This window comes from Balearica regulorum, chromosome 3, assembly GCF_011004875.1.
Source record: "Balearica regulorum gibbericeps isolate bBalReg1 chromosome 3, bBalReg1.pri, whole genome shotgun sequence".
In the NCBI taxonomy this organism is placed as follows: Eukaryota; Metazoa; Chordata; class Aves; order Gruiformes; family Gruidae; genus Balearica; species Balearica regulorum.
The window spans coordinates 113461570-113480924 of record NC_046186.1 but is presented as its reverse complement, the minus strand read 5'-3'; the positions used below and the strand labels follow the sequence as shown (position 1 = coordinate 113480924).

At 36.9% G+C, this 19355-nt stretch overlaps 1 protein-coding gene across 6 annotated transcripts in view; it reads right to left on the bottom strand.

Annotated features, from left to right (window-relative positions):
• MAP4K3 (mitogen-activated protein kinase kinase kinase kinase 3) overlaps nt 1-19355 on the bottom strand; it is a 90495-nt gene that overhangs the window by 44744 nt on the left and 26396 nt on the right. For 4 of the 6 annotated variants that reach the window (XR_012834764.1, XM_075749569.1, XM_075749570.1 and 1 more), the window contains exons 6-15: nt 17662-17709; nt 15899-15941; nt 15165-15237; nt 12668-12799; nt 12316-12378; nt 12151-12232; nt 11943-12053; nt 6659-6734; nt 5569-5627; nt 2827-2889 (exon numbers count right to left, since the gene is read on the bottom strand). Coding sequence is in view for 5 of the 6 variants with exons in the window: in XM_075749569.1 (XP_075605684.1) it covers nt 2827-2889; nt 5569-5627; nt 6659-6734; nt 11943-12053; nt 12151-12232; nt 12316-12378; nt 12668-12799; nt 15165-15237; nt 15899-15941; nt 17662-17709 (750 nt within the window). In the remaining variant the exon portion in view is untranslated. The remainder of the gene's footprint in view (nt 1-2826; nt 2890-5568; nt 5628-6658; nt 6735-11942; nt 12054-12150; nt 12233-12315; nt 12379-12667; nt 12800-15164; nt 15238-15898; nt 15942-17661; nt 17710-19355) is intronic. The other 2 variants (XM_075749572.1, XM_075749573.1) reach the window with 1 other exon arrangement.

The following is a 19355-nucleotide window of genomic DNA, read 5'->3' as shown; positions in this document are numbered from 1 at the left end:
ATGACAACTCATGTAGATTCCCAAGACTGTCATTGCAGTGGCTGCTGCAATACAAGATGAACAGTCATACATTTAGTTAGCCATTGGATTTTCAGGTCCTTCTACCAGGATCAATAGCATAAAACTTTAAAATTGTTCTAGAACAAAGGTGTACATAATTTTAGAGAAGATTACTTTGATTTAAACCATTTACTGAGCTCACTGCAAATGCAATGCTTAGCTCTCCAACTTACTGAGTCTCTATCCAAACAACTGCTTTTAAAGTACACAGACAGTGAAAAATATGGGAGAAGCATTTGTGAGGTCTACCCTACGTAAAGTCTAATGTGCACATAAGATAAGACTTTTATTTAGTCCAGCACACCTCAAAAAGAGATTGTCAGAAGACAGCTGCCAAAACACAGCACAATGACCAGAACAGGAGTGTGAGGAACTCTAAATGACAGGAAGGAGCATGCACAAGAAAATCACAAATGATGGAAGGTACTCAAGTTCCTGAGAAACTTGTTGTCTAGTTGCACAAAAAGTATAAAAGATCTATCCTGAAAAAGAGAAGAGACTTGTACCTAGAGTGAAATATTCTGTTATTTCTTTAGGTATGAATCAAAAGGATATATTTGTAGAAGATCAAAGAGAAGTACTATCTTGTCTTTGTTTGCTATTTACATGAAGGGATACTGAGGTTTGGACACTGAGCTTTCCCTGCAAACAAGATCTGTACTGAATTTCTCCATTCTTCTGGCAGATCCAGGTAGCTGTTTCAGGAGCACAGGGGTGGAGGAAGGGGGAAGAGGAAAAGGGGAGGAATGATTTTTAAGGGTAACCACATCCTAGGTTTTCCAATTTTTAAAAGGTAATGTGCACAGTGACTGCATAAACTGCCATATGATCCATCCAGCTGTACAAAATGCTAGGTGATAGTTAAAAATACTCTCTCACACTCCCCAAATTTGCTTTCAACTTCAATTATACACTTTTTATGACTCATGCTGCCCAAAATATGCCTCCAATTTCTGCTGGGTTGGTTTTTTTTGGTAGGACCTTAGAGACACATACCTCTGCAAAAGAGTTGTTGCTCTTAAAGTATTTTGTAAAACCAGTAGAACAGCATGGGAAAGAGCCCAACAGTAATAGGTGATATATTATGCTTGTGAAAAAGTATAACCTTTTCCTCTTGATAACACTTAAAAAAAATCTACATATCCCATCTCACTGCACATATCTGAAAAGCCCATACTGTCAGAGCAGGAGGAGGAGTGAGGGAAGGACAGAGAAAGTCTGATTAGTATGTCCTGGTCCACAACAGAAGAATGAACCAACTACTAAATATTTCTTCTAATTTCCAGAAGGATTAGGTCTTACTAGAAAAATTTCACAAATGGGGGAAGTATTGCCACCAAATCAGAATTGTCCTCTGATTCACAATTAGCACAGGAGGTGGTGAAGAAAGCAGTGTAACACAGAAAGTGCTGTTGATTGACTTTAAAAATCCTCTCATGATTGTGACAACAATAGTGCTTTAAAAGCTTTATTATAGTAATATTTTTTGAAGAGCGTACTGAAGAGCATGGGGCAAAAGAAGGATGGGAAAGGACAACCCAGTTGGGAGACATGTTCTCATTCGTCTCTTAGACCCACAGATACTAGGCTAGCAAGATATGCAACAACACTGAAAGTAACCTGAAAAAGACAGATTTTAGGAAGTGCTAAACTGAAAAGACAAAACCAAAAGCAAATCAAACAAAAAAAAACCAAAACCACATTCCCAAAACCAGAGCAATTGCACCAGATGGAGGTGTTCCCACTGCACACAGAGAAATCCAAGCTACTGATCTCAAAACAATTTGTGAAACATTTTTGCAATTAAGCAATACAGGAAGTTCCTTCCAAGAATGGGGAAAACAGTCTAAGCTCTCAGTAACTACATACTGGCAGATTCAAGTCACACCAAGCCAACTGATGCCAAAAAAATCCTCTCAAACAAATCCAAAACAAAAAACATCATATAAAAAACCAAACCAAGACATTCTTAAACACCCCAGTTTTCCATTTTCCCCTCAGAGCACTTATATTAACCATCTCACAAATCCAAGAAAGCAGAATAATGCTCTTCCTCTAGAACAGAATGTTTCCTCATTTTTTCAACAGTATATGAAGATGTCCAAGATTTAAAAGTGTTACTTTTCTAACTACATAGCACCTAAAGAGCATAGAAATAAGAAAACTCACTTTCTAGAGTAATTTCTACACTGCAATGCTAACAGCTAAATTTTTTAGTAGTGCAGTAAGAGAAAATTTGGAAAATGTATCAGATTATAAATGGTGCCAAATGCCATGGAAAACACTTAAGACTCCACTTTCTGTTATTTGTATTAAGTATATACTCATTCTGTAACATTATTACCATCTGGAGAATTCAGACACTTACATTTACATAATTTTATAGTTTTTCATGGGACTAATTAAAGGAACTACCAGACAAAAATACGAAGATAATGGCTTTTCTATTTTTAATCACCCTCCAAAAAAATTAACAAGTTATGCATTGTAAGGCAGTTAAAGAAATTAGAATGAGCGCATAATTCTGAGCCCCTTCTGTAAAAGTGATTCAACTAAACACTAATACAAGTTAAATACTTTCAATACTGCACATACTAAGAATTCCTTCCTATATTACAGAAATACACATATAGACTAATAGTTATATTGAATGGCTTTTACACAGATAAAAACACCAGTAGAACAACAGGACAAAACACAAGCTTTGAAAAAGGAAAACAAAGACAAAACTAACACTGATAAAGAAAAGCATAAGATAAAAAATACCAGGTTAGATCTTGCAGTGTAGTATATTTCTTCTGAATTGTCCGAAAAATCGCTACTGTCAGGCTGTTCATTAGATAGAGATCAAGAAACTCAAGTTATTTACATTGTGACTGAAAGCCAGGTATACATAAAAGGAAATTCTCTTGCTTAAAAAGAAAGAAGTTGTTAGTTCAAACTCAAACCATGTTAAGATAGTTCTGGGGATAGGGGTAAAACACAGCTAAGGCTATGGTCACATTACCAAACACTACTGAATCACACCAAAAAAATGAATTACTATTGATCACCTGAGCTGTGGTAATGAGCGACAAACTGCCTCAGTAAGAGGCAAGTATGTACCAGTTTGATATCTCAGTGCACCACCAACAATAACTCATCATGCTGCAGTGCAAGTCCTTTGGCTTGTGCACTCAAAACCCGTAAGTAAATAAGCATAAAGTTTAAGCATGCTTTAAGTGAGACAGAAGCAAAAGGGTCAGAACTGCTTTAATGAAAAGGGGTCCCCACTGTTATTGCTGGAGGAAGAGACAGGCATCTCTTGCTCACACTTCCATTTAAAAGACTTTCTCTCCCACAGCATGTAGATTGTTACAAACTTCTCCCTCAGCCTGCTTTGTGCTAAGGCTCTTTGCTAGAGCACCCATTCTTTAAATAGATCTCTTGTTTGCATTTGACATGCCAATTTAAATTGCCCATTGGTTCTATATCTGATTAAAAAATATGGGTTTTCTTTGGTCTCTAGATCTAACATCATCATTTTCAAAATCATAGTTCTGTTTTATCTGGAAAGGACAGATCAGGCCTGCATGCTTCGTTCTGATATGAGCAGTGGAACAGCTAATTTCCCTCTTCAGAAAGATCCAAACAAGCAGTTATAGATCTTCCATACAGACAGGGAGATGAGGCAAGTTCTTTGGACAGGTTTCAAGTATGCCAACTCTGACAGGAATAGACAATACTAAGAGATTTTCTTATCAGCAGAATTAATCTGGATCATACAAGTCCCTTCTTGGAGCAGCAAGAGCTTCTGAGAGTCCAAAGTGCAAAGGTCCTGATTGCTAACACACAAGGTAGGAAAAGGGTCTATTCCTCCCTCCCGACAACACCTGCCAAAGAAGTGCTCTCAAAAGTCGTGCTTTAATCCCTGCAGAAAACCTCTCTCCCCAGTTTAGCAATTCAGGTTCCTAAAGTGCAATGGAAACACCTCTCTGCCCCATGAAGTTGTCCACTAACTGGTTTGTATAGTCAGTGACTGATAAAACAAGAAAGAAATGGAAAAAAAGTATTTTTAAAACTTCAGCTTCTCCATTAAGATCTTTTTGTAATTATGATTCTATGTGTGTATGAATAAATAAAATTCTTACGGAGCAAAAGCATTATACATCTGAACTATATGATGCTATCAACTGTATTTTGTTTATAATCCAGACAACGTAACAGGGAAACAAAGCCAGGATAACTTGGCATCGGTTCAAAAAAAATCACTTTGAGTTAACCAATGAGTTTATGGTCAAAACACTCACTTCATTACCATATTTGATAAACACTTGTATAACCAGGGCTCCTAAATAATGATGTTATGCAGTTATGTCGAGGTCTTAAAAAATATATCTGAAATAATTCCCTAAGTCTTACGTGTAATTTGGTAAGCTATTCTCATCCATCTCAAACAGGCGTCAAAAACTGCAGACTACCTGTCCAGCCAGTTGCTGAGGAAGAGCAAGATTATATTCAAGCTCATACACCCAGAGCCAGATGTCCCCCTACCAAAGGACAAGGCACCAGGAAGTAGATTTTAGTAGAACTACAGAGCAATACAAGGAAACCTGTGTCAGAAATACTATTCGTATGTGGTTTGTAGACTATAGAAGAGGAAGTACATTCCTAGGTACACACCCTTCCCAAAACCAACTCAGTGCAAAGCCAATGTCCCTCCCAACTCCCAATTAAGCCAACTTTTTCACCTTAACACTTGCCTTAGAAAAACAAAGAGAACACAGAAGTTTGCAGTAAGGAAGCAAAGGAGTGTCTTTTTTATCCAGGAATGCAAAGAAACTGCCCAAGTGCACAAACGTGGAAAGCAACAGTCTCCACAGAAGAGAGGAAGCTACCGCAATTGCGTGTGAGACAGCACAGATGCCTTATCCCTCAGTGACTGGGTTCTCATTCTCCTTGTACTGATGACTGCATAGGAGGAAACATTGGCAACACACCTTTACAGAATACGCCAACTGCCAGATTCACTGTGGCTTAGGTACGATGCAGGGCCACAAAGATTGTTTGTGTGAAAAAAATAACAACCCCACAGAAATCCAATTTTTTAAAATGTATCATACCTCTTTCCCAGTCTCTCAGTTTTATTATTTTCATTGTCAATGCAGGCACAAGGGAGAGAAACATTTGAGCATGCACAGTAATTCCACAATTAAAAAAATAACTATACTAATAAAGGGAATGATATACTTGGCAATGAGGTATAAAGGATAGAGGAAACCCAGAAGACAACGGGCTGTTGCTTAGCACATACATCACACCTGGCAGAGCCCACAAATAAGGGTTCTTGCTATATATAGTGTAATGGCACCAAAAAATTTAGGACCAGTATGTTATGACTTGTCAGAAAACTTGCTACCAAGTTTAGTAGTGCTAAGAAAGTATACTACACATCTTGGATTCCTCCTCCTCCACAGATATTTGCAGGGAATAATGTGCAGAGCATATTCCATGCTGCTTGTTACTCACAAATTCATGATGTGGCTCCGTTTCTTTCCTCAAGGGTGGATCAAATTTTACTTGACCAACTAAAGAGGAGAAAAGGAAAACAAGAATTTAAGTTGGACTGTAATTAGACCAAATTTAGCTCCAAAGGCTACCAAAAAAGAAAAATACAGTTTAATGAGTGTATCATATCCCCACTGATGGAAACTTCTGATACATGTACATAACGAACTTGTGCTTGCTAGGAACTAATGAGCATAGAAAGTACTCTTCTATCACAAAGGCAGCAAAATCACCATTTGCCCCACCTACTCATTAGAAGGATCAGGAAAACCATTCTGCAAACAGGGCTTTGAAGTGCATGCCCTCTTTAGAAGGGCAATACAGCTGTAAGTTATAGAAAAAACACATCTATTGTGTGAATTCACTCTTGAATCTGTTCTTCTGGGAGATTCACCAGCACTAAAGAGCCTTGAATGAAGTCTGGAGAGAGCTAATCACACCTTCTAAGATAGCTCTTTGGCAGATACTCTTTAACACTCCTCCCCTCAATTTTAGCTTCAGAAAAGACAACTAAAGCTCCAAGTATTGCTCTGATTTAATTCAAGCAAAAGAATGACTTCAGTTTGGGGGATGGAGTCTGCTTTTAACAGCCAATGAACAACCCCCTCCTTTCCTGATTTCTACAGGACTGTTTCAATTCAAAAGCAAAAACTACAAGACACTAAATTAAGGAAGAAAAATCTTCCTCTGCCATTCTGTTAGCCAGCAGAATCTGGCATCACTCTGAATATCCTTGCTGAAGTGCCATATGAAGCTAAACCAATCAGCTCTCAAAGAAGCTCAGGTTGTGTCCTGTTGAATTAAGGTGAAGCAATAGTGAGATTTGATGAAGTGCTGACAAAGGGTGTATTCAAATATTTTACACTAATATTTCTTTTGCATAGTCACCTAGAATCTATACCCATTAAGAGAAACGGCGTAAGTTTTTATTTTCCTATATATCACTAAAAGTGTTTCTATGTATGTCAGATACCCAGAATACCAGTTGAAACAAGTGAATATCAATGATTATTTTAAAAATATTTCACGTTGTCATATTACACATGCTTACAGTTTATTTCAGAGCGTGTCTTTTCTTCTCTCACATTTCTACTTGTCGAATGAATTCTATGAGGCACCAGAAGAGGCTACAAGAGAAAAATAAAGTCCTTCAATACCAAAATATATTCACTTGAAACCTAGTATTGTGTACCTAGTTTTTAGCAGGTTTCATTAGCATAATATCAAAAATGAAAGAAATCAAGTGGAAACTAAAAGTAAAGATGGCGTGTATGTTTTTGTACATCGAAGTTAGAATTATGTGGAGACATTTTATCCGTAGTGTCTTCAACTTCAAGATAAGGGTTTTTAAAACACTGGATTTGAGCTAATAAAGGCAATGCTGGCCAGCATTTGTCATTGCTCAGATAACATTACCTTTTTGTGCCTTTCAGTTTAAGGGTATTGGTAGTTTCCAAAATAAGCAGTAAGACTAAATCTGACTTACTGGCAGCATTTTCTTCATTTAGATGCTGCAGTCATTTTCCCAGCTTCTAACCTAAAATGATGCCTAAGAAGTCGTCAGTTAGTTTCCTTAAGTACATGAGAAGTTAGCCTGAGGTTTTCAGAGGTGAACAGAAGGGAGTACTCCTGGTACTCTTGTACTGTGTGGCAAGAGTGATGCCATCATTTCTACAAATTCACCTTCACACTTACGTTCCACTGCTATCTTTTCCCTGGATGTCCCTTTACTTCTCTACAGGATGAAGTGTCATGAACTTTTAAGATTTGGCTTTCTTTTCGTTGCCCCTGTTGGATTTCCTCTCTTTTCTGCATCCACTACTGCAGGTTCTCTTAGAAACTATAACTTAAGGTTTCTCAACAAAAGTACAAGACCAACTGACTGCTGTATACAGTCAGGCCTCAAAATTAGCAACATAAATCTTAACAGCATGCTCTCAGTATCTCCTCTGCAATGAAATCATAGCAGCATTTAGGTTGGAAAATACTCATAAGATCTTACTCTTTAGAAAAAAAGTTCATTCTCTGTGATGTTAGCCCAAATAATCTCTGAAAAGTGCATGTTCGCTACATTTCTGTGTTGAATATGTGGCAGGAAAACAATTTTTAATTAAAGCAATCTGACACAATAGTGTCAGAAATTTGATGTGCTGGTATGTTAGCTTTGCTTTTATATATACACTAATTATAATCTTCACTTGGCAACTTTTGACTACCAAGTGATGACAGTTAGAGAATTTCAACTGCTGTACTATCACAAAAAGTCACGAATAGCTCAGCAACTCTGTTTATCCTTGAAATGTTATCTGAAAGCATTATTTCCCTTCTCCCCTTTTCATTGCACAGTACTTCCTTGCTTTATATTAGGATTCAAGACATATATACATAGTGTTTCACCTCCCATTTATGTTAACTTTGGTCTTTTTGAAATTGGATAGACTTACAGATTGTGGATGTGTATTTTCTTCCACGTACCTCACAGGCAGTTTTTCTTTTCTTGTAACGTATACCAATCCTTCCCTTCCTCAGTTCTGGTTTGTCTACCGTGCATTCTTTTGAGCTTTACAAATGATTTGTTATAGATCAGGATGTGTTTCAAGATTTGATCTGGTTTTCTACTGCAGTATTTCAAACATTTTAAGTGCTAAAAGGGTGCTTATTTATAATCTTTTGTTAAGAGGCATTGCTCACTTGCACATGTGTGCACATCTGTAATACCAGCACCAGGAGCCTGACTGTAGTGGGGGTGGGAATTATTTTTGCCTTTGCAGCAATATTATGTGAGCTCCTTGCATCCTGCCTTAGAAGTTTGTAGCATACAACAAGCTGAGCCTGCCCTCACACCTCCTTCTCCGTGACCACAGAATTACTAGGAGTCAAATCCTCATCTCTCAGTCATGAGGACAAAGTCCTCAAGTAACCTTGAAAGACCTACATTGACAACAAACTGAGACGCGCAGCTGATATTGAGCTCTGCAAGAGGACAAAGGAATGCAGGTTAACTTCCCGACACAAATGCCACTTGGGCACAATTTTAATCACAGTACAGATCTCAAGAGCAATATTATCCCCAAAACTTACAGTGTGCTAAGGATAAAACATGAGCACTTCCCTCTTTGCCACCTTTTCAGCTAATATCACATCTATCATGAGAGTCACTGTCGCAGAAACGTGGTAAACAGGCAGTAGCTAACATCTCCAAAGGTTTATTCTTAAGGGAACAAAAGCAGAGTCCCAGATGGAAATCCTGTCTTTGACTGAATGGGAAACCAAATTAGGTCCTCCATGAGTTGGGGTAGAGAAAAATACTCAAATGTCAGTTACAGATACTGCTGCCAAATGAATAACAGGGGAGACCTCTCTGATTATATCCAAATAACTTGATTGCATGTTTTCAGTTTTGTTTTTACACATTAAACATTTCACCTTTGTCTGAGTTTAGAATTATTTAAAGATGTAGTACAGCACTCCTCAAAGAGGTGGCAAAGTCACATCTTAATCTCTACTTGACCCACACGACTCTGTTGACTATCCAAGCAGTAACAGATAGCATCCCCATTAAAGCAGCACAGGCCAGGTGAAGAGCTGTCACCACTCCAGGCAGTTGACCTGCCTTCAAAGATCGACCTGCCTTCAAAGATCGCTGATAGCTGGAAAAGCACTCTAGCCTCAAAAAAAACCAAAACCACCAAACAAAAAAACCAAACCCCAACCAAAAAAAAAAACCACCACCAAAAAAACCCCCAAAACACAAACAGCACCACCCAACAACCAAAACTCTGAACAAACTGGGAAGCAGGTCTGAAGCTCAAGATTCTCACCAGCATTGTTTGTACCATTTTATGTTGTACCATGTTATCCCACTTCTTTCAATTTTTGATGGATACATTCAGGTGATTGCCACAAGTGTAGGAGTGGTCAACCCCCAAGTTCAGATTAACATCTCCAGCTATCTCTGTGAGCAGGCAGCTATTGGAGCAAGTTCAACCGTGTATAAAAGGAGCATGTGCACTTCTTACTCCCTTTGGTCTATTATAGGAAAGACCACAATGCCAACAAATGCTTTGCCTGTGGCAAGATTCTTCTTTTGAAATGAGACCTTGCTCAAGATGCATCAGATAATGAGTTATCACCTGCTTTATTCACAGAGGTGGGTTTTAGACTTGCTTATCACAAAATAAAATGTTTTCCCAAGTGTCACTATCAATCTCATTTTGCAAGTGGCTTAAATGCCTCAATGGAAAATTACCTGGCAACATGGTTGGGAGCGAAATGAGAAGAGACATCTAAGTCGTCTATCCAATGAAAATAATCCAGCACCACAGGGAATGGTGTTTGAAGCTCACTGGAGAGCTCAAGGCCATGTGAAGAACAATTGATGGAGAAATATCATTATGCTAAGCACAGAGGCCCAGAAATGCAGCAGGAAACCCTCAGCAACATAAGACAAACAAGAAATGAACTAAAATCTGAAAAAATGTGTATCAAAAGACATGCAAGCAGCTTGCTTGTCCTCTGTACTGTCAGCCAGTCTAGCTCCTTTATAAATGATGAAAATATGCATTTTCTCAGATCACTGCTCTGAGGTTGTTTTCTTTTCATTTGCTCCCTAGACAAGGCATAGCTTTTTTCCCTGATACTACACTTCATTATGGGATAACTGATAACTAATACACTAGACAATAGAAGAGCCTTCTTAATGCTAAGTCAGAAGGGACATAAAAGACTGAACACTATTTTGAAAGCTACAAGTAACCATCAATAAAGTGTGTACTGAAGTGACACCATACAGGAAGAGAAGAGAGATTCACCACCTGAGTGGCCCAAAATGAAGGTCAAGATTCTTACTGAAAAGACACACCAGTGACATGGGGGAATGGCACATCAGGTTTCAGTACAGTTTCCAGGAAAGCAGGGAAGATCCTCTAAGCAGCTAACTCACAGGAAGCACACTGCAAACAGCTACCTTTCTTCTTATGACAGCTCATGAAAACTTCGTTTTTTCTGGTTTCTACAGAAATACCGCTTTAACAGGCCTCAGAGCTCTCTATCATCAATGAACAGAGAGAGAACTAAAGGACACCTGAGCCTTAGAGTTTACGATGAGGAGAAGATCCGAGTTCCTCAGTGACGTCTCCATCAGGAATCAGACACCTTTCTCTTAACACTGAAATGAAGGTCAACCACATTAAGGGTTTTCTTGTGTGTTTAACTTCCATAATTCACACACACACAGAAAAGTTTACTAAATATGCTCCACTATGTGCAATTGCTTTTACAAGTACTGACTATTCAACCCTTACGCCTTCCTCTCCTTCCCTCCCATTTAGGAAATACATTGGCTTTTTTCCACATTTATTTATTTCAACTCCTAAGGAAGACAGACTTGGTGCATGCCAACCTGTCTTTGCTGTTCCAGAAGGTAAAAAATGCATTTAACTTGTAAAATCTGAAAATTAGTATCTTAAAGTAGTTGTTTCTTTTAAGCTTATTTTCCTTTGAAGGCATTCTTAGACTAGTTTATCTATAAAAAAAGTAAGAGACGAGTACACAATTAATGAATCAATAGCATTTGTGTCAAAAGGATCAATTATTTTTTCCCCAAAAAAAAGAGATCATCAGTTAGGGAATTGTAAACTTTTGGAAAGTTTTCACTAACACACAGTTAAGTACGAAGACAGGATGCAGTAACAGAATACCTGTTTTCTCTTGCTTATGAAACACTTCAGTCCTGCGCTGTTTATCATTTTACATAAGCAGGCTATTTTTTCCCAGCTGTTAAAGCAGAAAATCAGAAACTTTGCCTTTGACAAAACCTCAAGTAAAATCAAGTTTCAAGGTATTCTAAGATAGAAAATATAACCTGCAAGAAATACATAGCAAACCATTTGACAAAAACAACTACAAGACCTTTCTCTTCTTCTCATAATAAAGTAAATTAGGAACAAAAGAACAAGTTCTACAGAGGTATAAAATGATTTTTATGAATGCTTTCTTTGCAGATGAATGGAAATATAATTCCACAAAGAAACAGAGAGCAGAATGCATGACAGAACTCAGGACTGAAGAAGCACATTTACTGTTGCAAAATTATTGAAGTACAACAATAAACAAAATTCTGAAAGTGTTTACATCTCTTTGAGCTTCTCTCCCTCAAATATAATGAATTTTGGTAAGTGCCTGTACATGTGACAGAGTAGCACAACCAAAAGTAAAAGCAACCCTTGATTCCCAGATCACAAAACATTCTTTCTGTGGCTCCATAAACGATAATAATTTAGTTTTGTTGGCAAATGAAAACTTAATCTGATTCTAAGAATAAAATATATTCCTACCTCAGGATCATCATCATCAAAATCGTGGTAAGTGGAATGATCAGGATTATTCATTTTATCCAAAAGCTCAATAGCAAGACTTCGATTTAATGGCTGGGTAACAAAAGGATGCTGAAAGACCGAAGGAAAAACACATATGAAAATTCCAACCACTCATATTAAGCATATTTTAATTTTATAACTTTAAAAAAATCCCCTAAATTTGTACCTGCAGTAACTTTTCAGCTGTAGGTCTTTTTTTAGGATTTTTTGTAAGTGCCATTTTCACAAAATGATGGAAACTATTGGACCTGTAAAATGAAGTGGCAAGCATTAGAATCAATTGCCTAGTGAAATACATGACCATTATCTACTGAAACAGAAAAGTACTTACCATTTCATTTTGTCCTTTAATTTAGGAGGCTGGAAGTTGCTTTTCGTCATTAGAAAAAGTGCTCTAAAAAAACCCAACAGTATTTATGTGGTTTACATTGTAATACATATATGAGATGAATTATTAAATACATTATTTAGTTGGCAGGAAGGAGTCCCTCACTTTAAGAGACGCTACTAGGACAACATTACATATTTATGCACCAAATAGAGTTGTTACAATTTCTATCATTCACATTCAGAACACTTAGAACCCAACACCCTTGCAGTACCCCCAAACACATATAGCCACTACTCCAAATGGATTATTTACAAAGCTGTATTTACACACCAAGCTTTAACCCCTTACTAACCTCATTGGATGTAGGTCAAACATTGGAGGCTGAAGTTCAGCGAGCTCGATAGCAGTTATTCCAACTGCCCATAGATCACAGAGTTGGTTGTAGCCACCTTTTCTTTCTACTGCAGCAACTTCTGGTGCCATCCTAAAGGTTAAGACATTTTTAGATAAACTTCCCACCACAAATCAAACATTCTTCTGTACACAGCAGTTTACTACTCTTTCCCCTAAAGCTCTCAATCTATAAGCTCACGGCATATGCATTTATACATGTGGATATGTATTCACATGTGTGTACGTAAAAAGTTATGTAATGTATACGTGAAGTTTTCCTCAATCATTTTCTAGTAACTAACAGGCAGTTTCCTGCAATTTAGCAGTAAGTCGATTAAACCAATCTATCCAAGACTTTTTTGCAGACACACAACAAACTACTATTCTACAACATAAGAGCCAAAAGTATAATTATTCAACGACACTAAAATTCAAATAATATCCAAATTCACACATTGCCCCAGAAAGCGATCAACTGACTTTGAAGAGAAGAATTCTAACAAAAAAAAAAAAGGAACAAAATGTCAGCTTTCTTGTATCATGAAAGCATGAGACCTGAAGACTCATTGTCATCTCTGCACAGAGCACTCCTTGTTTGTAAAGTCTGTCTACTAATGTCAGAAGACCTCATTTAAGTTAACAAAGTAGGTTCACATCCTCAGGTAGCAAAAATTAACAAATATAACTGACATATAAATAGCAATACCTAAAGAAAATGATTCACTAGGCATAGTTGCATGTTTTAAAAGGCCAAAGTGAATTATGGATTTGATTGTCCTGTATTCATATGGCAAACATGTTAATATTTTTTAGCTTTGAACTTTATTAGTCCAGACCATTTGAAAAGCAGCAGTGGAACTGGAGATGTAACTCAATATGGGTATGACAGATGAATGTCACCAAATGAGTGCTCCAGTAAAGCAGCAGGAGGCATCTCAAATGATGCATTATTTAAAGACAAACGTCCTTATCTGTAGATCTGAAAACATCATCAGGTTTGGTGGTACAACTTATTTTCAGTTTGCATAGATAAATTATATTTACATAAATTTATTCAAGAGTTCATAAAAACCCCAGTCACTCTAAATCAAAAAGGAGGGAGTTACCAAGGTAGAAGGGGAACATGGGTTAACTTTAGAATGACATGAAGGAGGAGCACAAGGGTAAATAGCAAGGTTACTAGAACTGCAGACACTGCACAGCAGTTTTGACCTTCATTTCTCTCCATAGCCTTACCTGCGCAGACACCTCTAATGATCACTACCACCTTCAAAATTCCTGTTTCCAACTACACCACCTTCTCTTCAATCTCAACAATTTTGTTTCCTTGCTTCTCCTCTCAAATCTCTGAGAAGCTTTGCAAAGAAAACCTGATGCTTTTCATCAGCATTTAACCTATGTAATGCTTTCCATCAGCATTTAACCTATGTAATGCTTTCAAAGTTACTGTTTAAGGTTATGATATGTAATTTCAGAAGCCTGGCACAATTTGAAAGTCCCACAGTGATACAGGCCAGGGCTAAAGTCACCCAGACATCTTAGGAAAGAGAGACACAAACCAATTACACAATCATGACTGATGGGTGTTTGTGTCATTCTGAAAGGGAAGTGAATCCATGCCTTGGCGTGACTTACACTGCAGAAGAATGCTAAAAATGCTGTGCTTGACTATTTCAAGATCGAATACTTGAATGTAAGGGGTTTTTTCACTATATACGTTTTTATCTTGTACCTACTATGCTGTCAGACAGCAGTATCTTTCTGGGAAACATACAATAGAAGTGCTATTTTACAGAGAAGAATGTGTGTTGTTTACTTCAAGACGAAAGGGAACAACCACTTCCAGCAGAAAGAGGAGAAAATAAAATGCCAATCTTTAGAAAAGATAAATTATGCAAACTAGTTTACTGAGGGAAGAATAAAGATGTAGTACAGATAGAATAGAAATGTACGTTTGAATTCAATCAGATTAGGCAAATAAAGAAAAATAAAAAAGAAAATGGCTTAGAAGAAATATTTCACAAGTGGCAAAAGAATCTGTGGTGATAAACAAATGAAACTCATTATTAACTGGAGAGTTGCAGCAAAAACATATCTAGGTGTAGGGGAAGAAACATAAAACACCAAAATGGAAAATCAGGCAAGGAAAAAAATTAAGATCAGAGTTAAAAACAAGCAAAATTGTTGATAGTTTTTGACTAAATTGAAATACATTAGTCAACAGTGACAGCAGCACACAGCCAGCCTTTCAATTTTTCAGGGCATTAGAGCATTTTCTCTGACACTCAGCTAATTCAGGATTTAGCATAAGTAATACAGATATGATCACTAGAAAGTCTGACACAGCCTTTAATTATTAGTCTGCCCAGAAAGCGACATAGCATACTTTTATTACAATTTTTCAACAGTATTATATATGCTACTAATAGATTAATGGCCAAGTAAAACACAGTTACCAGTATGGGGTGCCAATGAATGATTTCCTTTTGGCAATTGTAGCTGTTATCTGTGCAGATACTCCAAAATCAGCTATTAAAACAAACCAACAAAAACAAAACAACAGTTAATAACTGATTTGATGTAATTAATTGTTAATGAACACCAGTTTGGTTTCCCCACTGTAAGAGTCTCTTAAATATGCTGGAAATATTTAACAAAAAATAAATAACAAAAGCAAATAATGGAAACTTGGTGTACCCCAGATACCATCGGTCAGCTCCTCTCAGTTACTTGCCAAACATGCAGGGTGCACACAAACACGGCCCCCATCAACACAAGAAAGAACAGACTAGCACAGAAGTCCTAACAGTTACATGCAGTGTTTTAATATGATAAAATACATCATTTAGTATTATCCAAGAGATTCTTTCAGATAACCTTTCAAGGTAAATTTCACACTTAAACACTCTAGATGGTACATTTTATTAAAAAAATTATAAATACCTGTGATTTGATTTTTACCTCCCCCATACAACATTAGAAAGTCTTTTACCTCAGTGTTCCAAAACTACCCAATTACTCCACATACAGTAATTAGATGGTGCAGCTAGATACTACCAGCAAGAAAAAAAAGAATTCTGATATTCATGAATTCCTTACAGGAACCATTATATCATTAAACAAAATACAGAAGACTGCTTCTTAAGAGCACATGAAAATCGGTTAACAACACCAAATTGTATTAACTCACCTAATTTTACATGTCCATTATCTGTTAAAAGAATGTTTGCTCCCTTAAAAAAGAAAGCATACTTGAATTAAAACATGCAGATTCTTCCAGTATCATATTTTTTTTAAAAAAATTATGTAAGATGATATGGCAAACTAGAGGCAAAAGACAAACCAAGAATTGTGTGCTCAAGAAATCTGCAGCTTTACCAAGGAAATGTTTGTGAAATTAGCAAGTTGCCATCCTGTTTATATAAAGAAACTTGGATATACAGGGTTTCACATTAATTTTTAGTTTAGTACTCTTTAGCCTATGGTACTACAGAGTTTCCATTGTACACAAAACCCTCTCAAAAAGCAGAATATGATGATTTGTCTATGCTGATGAATTCTTACTTTTTTCTATTTACACTGACTGAAAGGAAATAGGAACTCTAAAGGTCAAAGCGGAAGCAATTTGATTTTCTTTTCATATGTAGGAGCTGGTTTTGTTTTGTTTGAGAGCCATGATAATTATAATTATAGCCTTAAGGACTATAGTTAATGAGCCTTATAGAGGGAGCTTGGTAAACAGTGTGACAGTCCAGTTAACGTGCTCTTGACCTTGTTCACCTTTCAAAACCAACAGGACAGATATTCTAAATACATAACTTAGCTACTGAGGGAAGTAAACATAATTCAACAGTCAGGAGATCTGCAGATGAAGATAGTTTTTCTATGCTCATGAGAACAGATTTTTGGTTTTGTTTTTTTAAATTCTCAACATAAGCACTGTAAGCATTTTTTATCAGCACAGTTCTGTTTAGAAACAAGTATCTATGCACTGTATTCTTACAAGCATAATTTTGCATTCTATAAAGTATAATGAAAATATTTAATTTTTGTATTCTTCTGCAGTCAACAAGAACAACTTGGAATCAGGCTGCATTAAGGCATCTACAGTTGAAGCTACTATGTACATTGCATCCCTAGTCTGGGAAAAAAAAAAAAACCCAACCAAACAAAACCAACTCCCCACACAACACAAAGGAATATTATAATTTACTGTTGGATTTCCAGGAGGAAGCCTGCCAATTTTAAGCTGCAGTCTGAGCAAGGAAGTGTTTGGAAAGGCAAAGAGTAGGTAGTAAAACACAAAGGACAAAAAGTCAACAGGAAGCACCAGAAGGAAAATATAACAGAGAATGTAAGAGAATGTAAGAGTCTGAAGAAGCCACCTTTGATACAGTTTTGTTGAGATGAAGGTTTAAATAAGTCAGTGTAAAGAGCCTCATTTGCAGTACCCTCTCTAATTTTAGCATGCGAGGGAAGGGACAGTAGTCATCTCCAAGAACCACGTGGAACAGCAGCCCTGCAATCTGCTCACCAAGAAAAGGAACAAGACGCCAAAGCACCAGCTCTGCTCACTAGCTGGTTCAGAGAGAAGGGTACGTTGAGCTCCTTGGAGAGGTGTGGGAAAGACCAAACCTTTCCTTTTGCACACTCCTACATCCATCTGAACAACAGTGGCTCTGGACACTAGCCGATGCCTAAATTTTATAGCACTGGTCTAAATAAATGGTATATTTGGCTCCAATTAAAAGAACAAAGTATTTCCATGCATGCATTTTAAAGAAAGGAGGGTTTTTTTCTTTTCTTGGGCAGAAAGTTTTATATTATTTTAATATTTAGAAAAACTCTACATATTTAAAAATATCCCCAAAATTGATATTTAACAGTAAAGACCCATCAGAGGTGATGTAGCCTATTGTAAAACCACCAAAATTCACTTAAGTTTTTACTTACCTTTATATCTCTGTGCATTTTTCCTTTACTATGAAGATAATATAGTCCCTGCATAAAATATTTAGATAACAATTTAGTCCAATATTTTTAATTTTATATACATTCCTTATTTATCAGACATATTTAGGATCCAATTCAACCATCTACACGACTGACTGAAGAACTTTCTTGTATTTTAGTGTATCCAAACTGCATCTGCAAATTCAATATATGTTGTAGCATAATACCTAAAACAGGATAGATGGAAAGAATACCAGTCACCATGTAAGAAAAGCATCCCCCAACCAAGTTTTCCTCTGGACATGGTAACTGTCACCTTTTTAGACCAAGTTAATTACTCGTAAAGTGCATAAGAGTCTTCTATTCAGCAGGTAGATCACTGGACACCTAGTGCAGTTATTTCCTAAATCATTACAGATTTTAATTAATTTTAGAAGCATGCTAGCAGACTGCATTTTGGGTCTAATACAGGAGTTCAACTCTAATTCAGAGATTTATGCAGAAGCACTAGGCTGGCTTCCTGGGCCTCAATGACAATACCAAAGTATTTTAGGACTCAAGTTAGAACTTTAAGTTTAAATTATGGAACAATTCTATGAAACAAAATCCTTGCATGACAAATCACAGAGCATGTCACTTGTGACAGGCCAGGCTTATCTCTCAAATTCTCTTCCAGGGGTAAAACGACACGTAAACATCCTCCTCACTCTGTGCTCATGAACAAAAACTACATTTTCATGGGAGATACCCATGTCAAGACAGAGAGGTTTTTTGCCAGCTCATGCAAGACATCACAGATTGAAAACAATCCTAATTTATTTTTGCAATCAATTATCAGCATTTTTATGGCTGGTCCTAAATACACCAACAGTAAAAATGAGAAAACAATTACTTATGTGACTTGGTACTTGAGATTTTCAAGTGAACCGTACCACTGAAGATACAGTTTTGGGGTATTTTTTTGTCAGTTCATGAAAAACTGAATGCAATGTAGCTGAAGTGCTAATCAGTTATGAAATTCAACTCCTTAAATAAACTAAAAAAGAAAAAAAAAAACCACTCACAGATGTTTTAACCTGTTTATCTGGGTGAAATGACTAACAATATTCAGTTGGTCCCATGGTTTTTCAGAGTCCTCATTGCAGGCACTCAAAAATTGGATTCAATTTGCTTTTGGTACGGAGTGTAATTAATCAAAGCATCTACCTGACCATTGCAACAAGTGGCATTAGCTAGAAGAGTCCCATGTACACTCCTTGCATTTAAATCTCTGGATGCTACTGGCACAGGAAGCTCAACAACTCACTCATTTTTACCACTGCCCTGGAAAAATCTGAGGACACCATTTTCAAAACTGAATGCCTGAAGGCAGGTACTTTAAAGGCCATATCTAAAGGACCTATATTTTCAGATTCATTCTCACTGATTCCAACCAGAACTGATAGCAAGTGGTTTTTTGAAAACAGACCATTCAGAGGGCTTCTAAACATGGAGATAGAATGCTTCAGGCATTCAAGTGAAACTCTAGATTCGTGGAAACTGATGAAAAAATTAACAGTGGACAAATTACTTTTATGGATGGATGGCCTATATTCTCAGGCTTTTACTAGGGAAAGTGACTGCTGCATTGTAAGCTACAACAAAATATCATAAACTATGCATATTATACTTGGTCAGAGTGTTATAAGCATGTA